Here is a 12,663-nt window from a genome sequence, read left to right on the forward strand (position 1 = left end):
AAAAACGTATTTGTTATTCTAATTTGAATGAAACTCTTGTTTCAGTATTCACAAAAACCCGAATGAAGGGGTTTCATTATTCAGGCAAAATTAATTCTTGCTAATAAAAACAAAAACTTTTTGCTTGTTAAAAAAGGCTGGCTGTAAAAAAAGAAGGATGATAGTTACGTACAGTAAAGACTAAAAAACTAAGTGCAGCCGCAATATTTCACCCTAATAGCGTATGAAAGGTCGCAAAGCAGTCTAAGTTGTTTAGTGCCAGTAAACGTTGCAAATGGGACAGTCTTACTGCAAGGCGGTCAGTCGGCTTAACTTGTTTTTGTTACGACCGATTAACCCATATTGTATTTTGTGACGTCACTTTTCGTCCTCAATTTTTCTATCAAGCGAGGCTTCGGATCCGATTGTGTCCCGCGCGTAGCAAATAAACCGCGCATGCGTCAAAATTGCGCCAATTTCGCACGCAGCGGCCTCTACCGCCGTTTGCAGTCTAGTTAAACCACGTCGGGGGTATGCCGCCTCGCGGGACGTTTCGATTCGCGGGAGATGTCAAATTTGATATGGATCAGTACGATGTGATGCGCGATTAGGGATATTAATATAACGTCTGCTAAGTATTGGTAGATTAGATTATTGTGTTCATTTAGAATGTAGGGATGTTTCATGGGCTTGAATGTCTAGGTGTTGAGTGGCTGAGTGCGGTCCGACGCGGTTATATTGTGTAGCCTGCATAACCTTGACATCAATTTCCCGCGCTAGAACGCAGACTTATCCAACACTCCTCTCAAAATTGCAGCGTGGAAACTGTTATATTAATAGGAAGTATTTTAGACGTAAAATGAATGTTAGATTTTAATTAAAATCGTGAAGTTAAATTGTGATTATCAAAATGATTCGGTTTAAAGGTAAGTTTATCTTATATACTACATATGTATTAATTTCCCAAATATGAAAGTTCCCAATATTTGTTAAGATTTTTTATTTGTAGATATCAAATTTTTCTAATTAATCAATATTTTTTTATAACAAGTGGTGGCGTAATCCTAAGTGCTAATCATTATATTCGTAGTCACTCCAACTCCGCAGTCACACAGCGTTTGAAATCCAGCTAAAATGGTTGATATTTTCTTCTGTACCCAAAAAAATAATAATAAGGAAACTGGCCTGTCGTAGGGTCGCACAATCGCACCTTAGCGTTGAGTATGACTTCCGTATGTCAAATCTAATACGTGTTTCATACACTCGACAGGAACACTGCGCTACGTTTTGACAAATAATTTAACAATGTTCGACAGAACAAGTCTATTGTCTATGTCATAGACACAGGAAAAATTTTATAGCAATATTCATTTCATTTCATTTATTCAGACATCGGTCTTGCCACAATCGCAAGACAAATATTAATTTCTATTTCAATCTAACTACCATAGAATTTATTTATTGTGCGACTGGAAGGGCGAGGAATTTCCTCGTATTTTGTATTAGAACCACTCGCATTGATTCCTATGACATATAGTTATTTGATGTATGGAGTTTTTCACCTGACCTACTCTGATTATCATTTCTATCTATAATATTGGATAAAAGTATTTCCATTTTTTTTCAATCCGCACAATCAGCCATATATAAATAGGCATGCGAATGTCATATCAATTTATACTATATCTTATTAAGAACATACAATAATGTCAAAGTTAAGTTATTTAAAATGTTTGTTAAATCTATGGTCGAAATACTCGCCTACGCTAAAAAGGCACTTTGCCTTTAAAAATTTAATCACATTCCCCTTGAAAGAATTACACGGCAATAATCTATAACTTCTAGGAAGGTGATTAAATAGTTTTATAGCTATGGCGTAATATTTTTGTTGTATATATCGTGATGGAACATGCAGGGATCCACAGCCATGTTGGATACCTCGGTACATAAAGGCAAGTTTCTTTGAATGTTTTGAACAATTTTTTTACAGTGATTTTTTACAGTGTTACTATATTTTACCGTACCGTTTTACCTCTATAAATATAATGCTCATTATCTAAACCTAAACAGGCTTATCAATATATTTGTATTTCTCACATTATGTATAGATTGGTTACTTTAAGACACTAAAGATTTCGCTATTCGTTCGTTCGTTCGTTCGTTTCTAAAAAAATATGTTTAGTTTCACTAAGGCACTCAAACCAAACTTCTGCATAGAGTTAGCATTAAAATTCTATTACAAATCCAAAATCCGTGGCGAACACATGCAAGAGAACACTTAGCTTCGCCGCTGGGGCAATTTACTTAAGTATAGAAGAACATTAACTATCAGACTCTGCGGTAAACTTTAAACTACCCAATACATTGTTAAACGAGTTGAGACTTACCTTCTTATTCATAAAATCAGCTATTAATTTGTCTTTAAGCGTTTTGTTAGCTTTAATACGTCTGCGATTCAACCATGCATGTGTTCAAATCCAACCATGATCCAAATAATATTTCATTTTTGTTTTACTTACGATGTTTACTATACAACTGTTCATTGCTAATGTACACTGAATGTACTGTATACAGCCGGCTTTTGAAGGCACAAACTCATGGTTGAGAGCCTTATATTAGCGAGCAAATATATATAATAATATATAAAATATTTTACACAGATTAGAGTACAATGGAAAAAATAAATTCTCTTTGTTTTAACCTATGTTAAATTAAACCTTTAGAATACAATAAGAATTCATATTATCATGAATACATCATTCATGTTTATGTAGTTTGCAAGGCGTTCTATCAGGAAATTGTCAAAAGGAGTTTTCGGTCATTTAGTAGGGATGTCTTTCGGGTACAGGTATTCTGACCTTCCCATTAGGTATCTACTTTTTATTCCTTGCTTCTTCAGATAACATAAGAGTTTTTAATTTTATCGTCATTCCATGGCTTTGTAGAATTCTCTCCTTCGGGGAAGAGATAATTTTTTTACCCCAAATAGAAATTGGAAGCTAATTACAATATCTTTTGTTTTTATAATGCCCAATTGGGAAATTATTTTATCGCAGCGCCTTCAGTGACTAAAACACGTCGACGACTTTTGGACCTAAGACAGGCCAGATTTTCCATTATTTTTCAAGCTTCAAATTCACATAGAAAAAAGTATCCTTTGGTATACCATCAGGGAACCAATAGTAAGGAAAATATACTCATAACTATATTCTTAATTCAAATTGTGTCATTCGTTTGACTGCCATGAATAAAGCTTACCAACATCTAAAATGATTGGTTTCCTACGAAACGAAATAACGTATTATTACATAGTGCTATTTCATTAACTTTTCTATAATTGACTGTGAATTTTGACTTTAAAAGCCGGGCGAAAATATTGTAACACATTAAGCATGTACGCTATGCAGTACAAATCGCGTTAGCAAAATTGCATTTTATTTTTCACAAATAATATTAAACCTCAAAATGAAATTTTATATTGTAGTCTGAATCAAAGAGGTCGTACACCTAATGTCTGGTTACTCGACCCGGCTCACCTTACAACCTTTAGAAAGTGAAGAATAACGACCAGACAGACTGTCATTAGATTTATTTAAAAAATATAATATTTTTGTAATATTAACGTTCGTTGTACATTAATTTCTCTTATTGCTTTTTACTGTTGACATGCCGTACTAAGTAATCCCAGATACCCGTACTAAGTAAAATCTTTATTACAATGTATACATTTCTAAAATAATATGTCAGATTTCATTTTCGTGTTATGATAATTTTATATACTAGTTATATAATATATATTTTTCTGAACTAAGTTAACGTTTTATTACTAACTATTTATTAAATTTATTTATTTTTATTATTAACTAGTTAGAGTTAAAGCCAGGTCTAAGTGCTTTTTACTTCCTACCTCAAAATACTACTACAATTTGTGTCTTGGCTTCGGATTTTCTGTATAAGTTTCGTGACCATGTTTTAGCATCAGGTTCTTGTGCCAGACACACGTCGTCGTTTATTTAGCTCTCAGACTTATCTCATGTTTTCCTTCACCGTACGAGCGATTGTTAATTCCGCACATAGAAATTACGATTGGTGCACAGCCGTGATTCAAACGTACGAGCTCATTGTTGAGACGCGCTCAACTAGGCCAACACTTTTTAACTGAGGCAATCATTAATTACTGTTCAAATTTATTTCCTCAGTGTTGTTCCAATTTTGGCATAAAAACGTTGAAGATACTACTTAAATGATGAATATTATTTTTTTCTTAACGTATATAGTCAATAAACATACTACTGTAATACATCTCAAAGTGTAAAATATATATAATTAAATAACAAACGGTGTGGAATAAATCAAAAAGATTTAAAACATTGGAGAAATTCTTCGCCTGTTGTTTGATTTGAAAAAAATTGCTGCAAAATATACTGTAATATATTTAAAATGATAGATAGATATATAGACCTTTTACATACGCAGATTGAAATGGAGGGGGCTGGGGTAAAAGTACTACGTACGTGCGTCCAGTTAGCCCCTTCGAGCACGACCGTCATTAAGCGGCTGTTCAATTTGTATAAGGGTCGTCTCTTAAACAAGCACTTTTTGCACCTTTTCCCCTCCAACAAAGAAAATGGAATATTATCTAAGCTTTAGAATTTAAAAAGTTTCTTTTTTTCCCTTAAAAAGGGTCAGCCTTATGGTTTTTTATATCGCATGTAATTGTAATACGTTTGCTAAGATTTCAGAAAGTAAAAATTTGTGGTGAGGTTCAGTTAGTTAAGATTTATGTGTTTCTGTTTGTACTTATTATTTAAATAAACTAAATTTAAGAAAACTAAAGGAGTGGAGTAAGTTTCAGTTGTCTGAGTCGTTACATAGATTGGGCTTAATTTGTACACTTGGAAAACAATTTTAACAGTAAGCCGGACTTAAAAAAAAGATAAGTTACTGAAAGTAGTTAACTATATGAAAAAACTGTTTAAAAACATAAAAATAAAAATACGTGTCAAATATTTTAAGATTTCAAACTAGATACCAGGGTTATAGCAAACTCCAAAGAATTCAATGGAAAAATGGCGCGCCGCCTCTCAAGGTTAAACAAAACCTGACTCACGATGAAAGTCCTGAATGATGTGAATCGCGTGATGAAGTATGAAGTGAGACATTTTGTATTCATTGCTCGTGGCGTCAAGTGACAAGAGATAATGTTTTAAGTGAAATATAATGAGAACCTTAATTACAGAAAGTTGGGAGATTTTTTAATTTTATATTTTAATATTACGTGTTGTAAAAACGTTACGTACGTTTTTTATTATATATTTTCTAATATGCTAACAAAATGCAAAATCAAATTTGCGTCCTTCAAAAAAAAAGTACCAATGCTTAAAATCGGCAACGCACTTGCGAGCCCTCTGCGATTGAGTGTCCATGGGCGGTGGTATTACTTAACACCAGTAGAGCCTCCTGCCCGTTTGGCTGCCCGACGAAAAAATATGAACAATTTACATCTTTATCTCTCACGCGAAGAGTTTTTACTATTACTACTTATACAGGTTCTTCGCGTAATATCTGACAGTAAATTTTAAAATTATAATTAGACAAAATATTTCTTACTAAAGTATTTTGTCACTGTTAGGTAAATATATGTTTGAGAACAAAACCAACCTGACACACTATGCCAGAATATCTTTGTTTATTTTCGTCATTTATCATCTTGCGGAGGCTACAATCTTTTGTAACAGGAGACCATAAAAACACGAGAGCTTGCCAGGCGCAATAAAAGTGTTTTATTGAAGGAATTATCTGCACATGTTCAGAGTTGGAATATGTTCTCAATCTTATGAAAACTTTGCATCTTTATTAAATATCAGAATTCTTTTATTATAAAGTGATTGGAGAAAATATATAGTTAATTGAATTAATCTGATGTTGTTTAACGAGCGAAAATTTTTGGTCAATTATTTAATATGACTTTCGTAGTGGGCTTACTGAACAACAAAGCTACGATAGGCTGCGATTAGCATTTCTAAATGAAGCCCCATCTCGTGCCACTATTTACAATTGTTTTTACGACCTGTAACAGCAACTACTAAAGATAACATCAAAGCTGTGCGACGATAGAGGAAGATAAGAGAGTGACCTATCAGCAGATACAGGCAAGCTTAGGCATTGTTATGAGTCAAGTTCAAAAAATATTACATGAACACTTAGGCGTCAGGAAGCTTTGTACTAGATGGATTTCCCACACTTTAACCGATGACTAGAAACACCTTGGCATGGACTGGTGTCGCCAAATGTTAGGTAAGATGACTAAAATTGACACAACGGCGGTGACTAAAATTCTGTAATCGACATCGTCACAGGTGATGAAAGCTGGATATAATACGAACCCGAAACCGAAAGACAATCAGCTTAGTGGGAGAAAGGAAGAAGTCAAGGAAAATTTTTTGCTTCATTCTTCGATTGGAAAGGTCATTTCGCAATAGTTGTACTAAAAGATGATACCTTGTATGTCAATCGCCGCTTGCCTGTTGTCTTGGAAAAAAATCGACAGCAGCGCCCTCGAAACAGGATCCTCCTTCACCACGACAATGCTACAGCGCACTGCGCAAAACGGACTGTTGAATATCTGAGTCCTGAAGATGCGGTGAAAGTAAACGAAAATGCCATAGAAGAGACCCTAAGGAAGAATAGGAACGGAGATTACTTCGAAAAACAATAAAAGTATTGGCAACTTACTACATTAGGCCGTTTTTCATTTACGGTGTACTCATACTTTATGATTTTATATTGATAACACATAAATTTCATTCTTGATAGAAAACAAAAGTTTATTTCAGATTGGTACACGATATACAAGGCCGCCGTAAATTCATAACACAAATTTTGTGTAACTTTTATCGTGGCAACAAAACAGAAAAAATATATAAATTTTTAAACGTTTCTCTAATAAAAAGCCCCATTCCTTTTTAATTTCATTATACGTATATAGAACCTTAATGCTCATACAATTGAACTCATAATTTGTTTCTGAAAGGTATAAAATATTACTTCCATTCAAAGCCTCGCAATATATACCTTAGGACAAGGAAAATCCCTCGAGCGTAATAATTTAGAAGCTCTTCCAACACTTCTAAAATTTGAGGATTCGACTCTAAGCGCCAATAATCACTTCCTCAACCTGAAACTACTCTTAAGGGATCCTTTAAATATTAAAGGGTGAACCCTCTAACTGACCACTTCTTAAATGTTATATTGAAGTTGTAAAACCAAACGTTATTAGCTTCGACATGAATGACATTTAAATAAACATTTTATAAAGTTTTATTAATAGTAGCCGGCGTTTCAAGGTCTTTACCTCAGTCTCAGATTGGCCCTTAAAAATTTCTTAGTCTTTATACACTTTTAAGTACTCTTCATAAACATTTCTTAACCATATCCTATCCTGCTCAATCGTGACTTTTGTAATTCTTGTATTTCTGATTCTTTTGTAGTGCATCGCAATTCATGAATCCGTGAGATTTGATTTTTTAAATTTATGTTTATTTTATCTAAAGGTTGGTGACACTATATTCTTTTTTATAACATTTTTTTCTTGTGTTTTACCCGTTATATTTTTTCCTTACTATGGTTGCCCGAAAGAGATCGAGATTAGCGATAAGGCCGCCCTATAATTTTATGTCATGAAGTGTTATTCAATAAATACACAATAAAAAAACGTTATAGAACGTTATAGTTATAATAGAATTTTATGTTTATTTTAGGACTTTTCTGCTTCTATCATAAATCTTTCATTTTAAAATACTATTTAGTTTAGTAAACATCTTATATATAGTCTGTTACTACGCTGCTCTTTTATGTCTTACACGAAAATTAACATATATACACAGACAACACTTTTTAATTACAAAAACTGGTACCAAGATAATTTACGTTTCTTAATGCGTGAGCTGACTTCAATGATTCTTTTACGATTCCTTAGTTTATTTTCTTATTTATTTACGACGTGTCGTGGAATTTCAATTACTTTCCGGGTTCTACGATGCTTCGTTATTTTATACGTGCGAAGTATAGTCGGCGAAGGATATTATTATAGCGTATGTTAATTAAAAATATATTTATATTTCTTGCATTATTTTATTAAAATTTTGTTCAACAGTTTTGTGCAGTTGGAATAATACATGTATTTATTGTGTACTTATATTCACAGTATGAAACAAAAGATCTTGATAAATGTATTTCATATGCAATACTAATAAAACAGCAATATTAACTGCTTGTTATTGTGTTTGTTGCATTTCTGTTGATTAAACTGCTGTTTTTTTTATGATCCTGTAGGCAAACGGGCAGGAGGCTCACTTGGCATTAGGTGATACCGCCGCCCATGGACATTCGCACTGCCAGAAGGCTCGCAAGCGCGCTGCCGGCCTTTTCAGAATTGGTACGCTCTTTTCTTAAAGTGGTGGTGTGTGGCAGAAATTTCCGTAAGAAATGTTCAGTTGTGGAGCGACGGACATCGAGGCGATACGGATGGTATTTTGTATTCTGCTTTGATATCCAATGATGAAACTCAGCTGCAGGTATTAGTCCGAACACTCTGCCGGCCTGTTCATGCTGTATACGCTTATATATAGATATTATACAAACTACAACAAATAAACAACTTAAATAGATTTAATACATTTTAGTTCTACCCATAACAGCCACCTTAGCACAAGTTGTTTTAAAAAGTTTCGAGAAAAACTCAATTCAATTTATCCCGAAAATGTTTTTCATTTTCTTGTTAACCTTTTCGTAGAACGCGTTGGCTAGCTTTATTTAGGAATGCAATAAAGCTACAAGATTTGTTTTTTGACCCCATGTGGGCGAGACGGCAGTTTTATGAAAATTCTACGCTTACAATTGCTAGATTTTCTGATATATATTCATGTATGTTGACTTACGTGTATGATTAATGTATCCTGGCTATGTTTTTTGACTGTTCAGAACTGAATATATTCTTGAACAAACTGATAAAATAAATTAATATATAATTAAGAGTTCTATTGGTAGAATCATTGACATCTGTAAAACTGACATTGACTTAGTCTTTATAGGATTTGGACGCTTTGTTGCCACTCTTTTTAATCGCCAAGTTTTTAGTTTTACGATTACACCATTACATTACATGTTCCACATGTATTTATTTGTTCGAAATACATAATTTCAATTTAATAATTTTTGATGAGGGTGATCGAAAATATTTTTTCTCAGCCGATCGTCATTTATTGGTTGAGTAATTATTGAGATTTACTCGGGTTTCGTTAGTTACGTCCACTATTTAGAATTTTATAGTGAGTGTTTAGTGCGTTTTTGAGAACTATCGTGAGGGAAGATATTAGCATCAGTCTAACCTCTCTTTGTTCCCAAACTAATAGAATTTCTCCAAATCCTTACGGCTGATAATATTGTGTGCCTTTCTTACTGGTAAAAAGATATTGTAACGATATGTACTCAGGACTTATTATTCTAGTATAAGATTGTGTATCGACGGCCACCGAACCGTTCTTTGTGGTACATTATTAATAATAAAGTTAATTAAAAACAAAGGTTTATCCTCTAACAGCAGGAGGCATGGTGAAATAGGAGCACGCACTTACATTCTCGTGGGAACAACATGCAAATACATAGTCGAAATAACTAACATAGATACTATATTTATATACTAGATAAATAAATCAGACCATTAAAAAGAAAAAAAAACAACTACAAAAAATATTTAACGAATATTAGACAACACGGTCTAATTTGCATCCTAAAAGGAAAAAATATAAAATGGAAGGGCTATTCAAGCTTACGTAGATGAACATGGATGACCTAAAACTCACATTTTGTAAGAGCTAAGAGGACACCAGAAGATAATATCTTAAAAGGTATGTTCATCTTAGAACAAAGCATTAAAAACTGGAACTAGCCTAACGTGGAAATACTTTAATCTAAAAGCTTAATTGTATGTATATATCTTATATAAGCACATCAAAGAGTTTTCTTATAAATTATTCTAGTATGCCCTTAACAACCTCTGAGTAATACAATACAAAATTTATGTGTTAAAACAATTATAGTCACACATGAGATATAGCTATATATTCCTTGTAATTCAGTAAATTTCCTTTTTCAGTCTTAGAACTAAGTATGATTTTAGGACATCAAATCCTATACGGTTTTCACATACGGAAGTCATACTTAGCCATAGTTAATATCTATGATATATAAAAGTCAAATACTTAACGAATCAACTAATAAACACGCTTCAAATTGTATACCTCCTTTGAAGTCTAACAAAAAATAGCAACGATAATAAGGTTATATATATATAATAAAGTTTAATATTTTGCCAAGTTTATACTCGTATGTTTTAATTTCGTGAAATAGTTTTATTTGAATAATATCAAAATCAGTCCGTAGATCATCTTTGAAAATTCGCGTGCTTAATTTAAATTTTACAAAGTCCTTTGTTAACAATTCCAATGTCCATTTAACTTTAAACCCAATATTTACAGTCTCATAGACTAAAGTTGTAATTCCCGATAGCACAAAGCGACTGTTCCCAAATCTAATTTCTATAGTATCGGGGCTTTGTGTGAGACAATTGTACTGTTATTTACTGGATAAGTTTTAAAACTATTTTTGCTAAGTAATTAAAATTATTCAGAGAAAGATATTTACTAACACATAGGTTATTAGACATAATTAAGATAATAATGTATATAAAAGATACATTTAAAGATAATTCCCCAATTAAAATACATACATTTAAAAGTTTAGCTCTAGCACGTGTACTAATTTAACAGAAACTAACCCTCACTGGAAAACACTATATTAATGAAGAATTCCTCTTTCTGAAAGAGAAAGTTATCTATGAAGGAAATGATCTCAAAGATTTAGGTCATACAGCCATAGTCCTTATATGTTCGTTGTGACATTAGTTTTTAAGACACTTCGCACCACCACTAAGTTGAACCTGTCCATCAAGTATTTCTGAACAAAATTGACGGACTTTTGTAAACAGAGCCCATGTGTGGCAGCGTATGTGTTCACATCAACCTACTGCTCGTTTGTAGCCTATTCTATAAAAACTTAAAGGACAATACAGGTATATATGTATTTAAAAACCCGATTGATTTCACTGATTTAAGTAAGCATGGTTCAGAGAAAGGCTTATTTTAATTCCCTGAGTCTGTGACGTGATGATATACTAGTAACAATACTGATCAACTAATAATAATTTCAAAATATTATAAGTTATCACGTTACAATAACTGTCAGATAATATTAAATAACTAAGACCCGAATAGGCTGACAGATGCCGAGTCGAGAAGGGATGACGTTTCCGTTCTGTCACCTCGACAAATATAGTGGAAAATTGGGAATCTCTGTATTACGTGATAAAGTTCGTGATATATATTAAATCTCTCAGATATGAAGGGTTTATTAAATTGTCCCTTGACTAATACGAAAGTTAATTTTAGATTTAATACCTTTCATACATAGTTAAAGCGGTCTTCATATAAACAACTGATTAGCTTTGGTTGATGTTAATGTTCCACTCTAGGAACCGACCATGTGTGTTCATTATTTGTGGATTTTTTATACTTAACCAATTGTAACAAAAGATGAGCTCATTCGTTGAACTTCATATATATATATATATATTTTCTGAGCCGTGAGCTAAATTCATTACCGTGCACGGAGCATTACTTAGCTGCGGGAAAGTTAAAATTAATTATATGAAAGAGAAATCTAGAAAACAATTACTGTACACTCGTTGGCCCAAGTTTCAAAAGTGGTCAAACCTTTGTGAATGAAATGTTTCATGATGTGCACAAGATAGGTTTAGGATTTACGATATAGCATCATCATCATCAGCCTCTTTATTTGGACTATTTCTAGACGTATTTCCTCCATTTACCTCCAGTACGCCCTGCACTGGCCTCTTTGCATCCACTGGGATGCCAACCTCCTCGACATCAATCTAGTTGGACGGGTCTTTTATTTATTCGAGCTAATATGGCATATATATATATATATATATATATATATATATATATATGCTATGCCTATATATATATATATATATATATATATATATATATATATATATATAGGCATAGCATAATATAAATGTTACCATGAAATATAGCAGTAGTATACTTTGCATAGAAAAAGTTTTGAATCGCTGTTGGAAGTTACCGATAACATATAACAATATTATATTTAAAAGATACTGTTTTATTTTGTAATAGTTGGTGAGATAATAGGAAAAAGATGTAAGCATTTTGTGATAGTTTGCATAATATATTCGTTCATTTTAATACATAAATAGGCACAAATAAAGCTCTCAAAATTAATAATGCTTTGAAATCAGTTTGTCATGATATTGGTTCTGATTAATATGTATGATACAATGGTTTGATTAAAATACTTTTACATTTTCTATTCATCAAATAATTTATCTAGATGGGAATTTAAAAATGTCAAGCGATTAAATTTTAGCTACGCACCAATGTAATATGTGCATATAACACTTACTTATAGAAGAAAAATAGTGAAGAAAACAATTATGGTATGAGACAGCCACGGAATTTAATTGTGTTGAGTTGACCTTAGACCTTTTATAATTCTGTATCTGTGTAAAGTCAGTGAATT

The 12,663-nt window shown here is 32.6% G+C and overlaps 1 protein-coding gene across 1 annotated transcript in view; it reads left to right on the top strand.

Annotated features, from left to right (window-relative positions):
* Window positions 1-519: 519 nt before the first annotated feature.
* Window positions 520-12,663, top strand: part of LOC123708213 — an 89,476-nt gene continuing 77,332 nt past the window's right edge. Inside the window, exon 1 of the mRNA XM_045658798.1 lies at window positions 520-905. Within this exon, the coding sequence (XP_045514754.1) occupies window positions 890-905 (16 nt within the window). The 5' untranslated portion in view covers window positions 520-889. The remainder of the gene's footprint in view (window positions 906-12,663) is intronic.

Source organism: Pieris brassicae, chromosome 4, assembly GCF_905147105.1.
Source record: "Pieris brassicae chromosome 4, ilPieBrab1.1, whole genome shotgun sequence".
In the NCBI taxonomy this organism is placed as follows: domain Eukaryota; kingdom Metazoa; phylum Arthropoda; class Insecta; order Lepidoptera; family Pieridae; genus Pieris; species Pieris brassicae.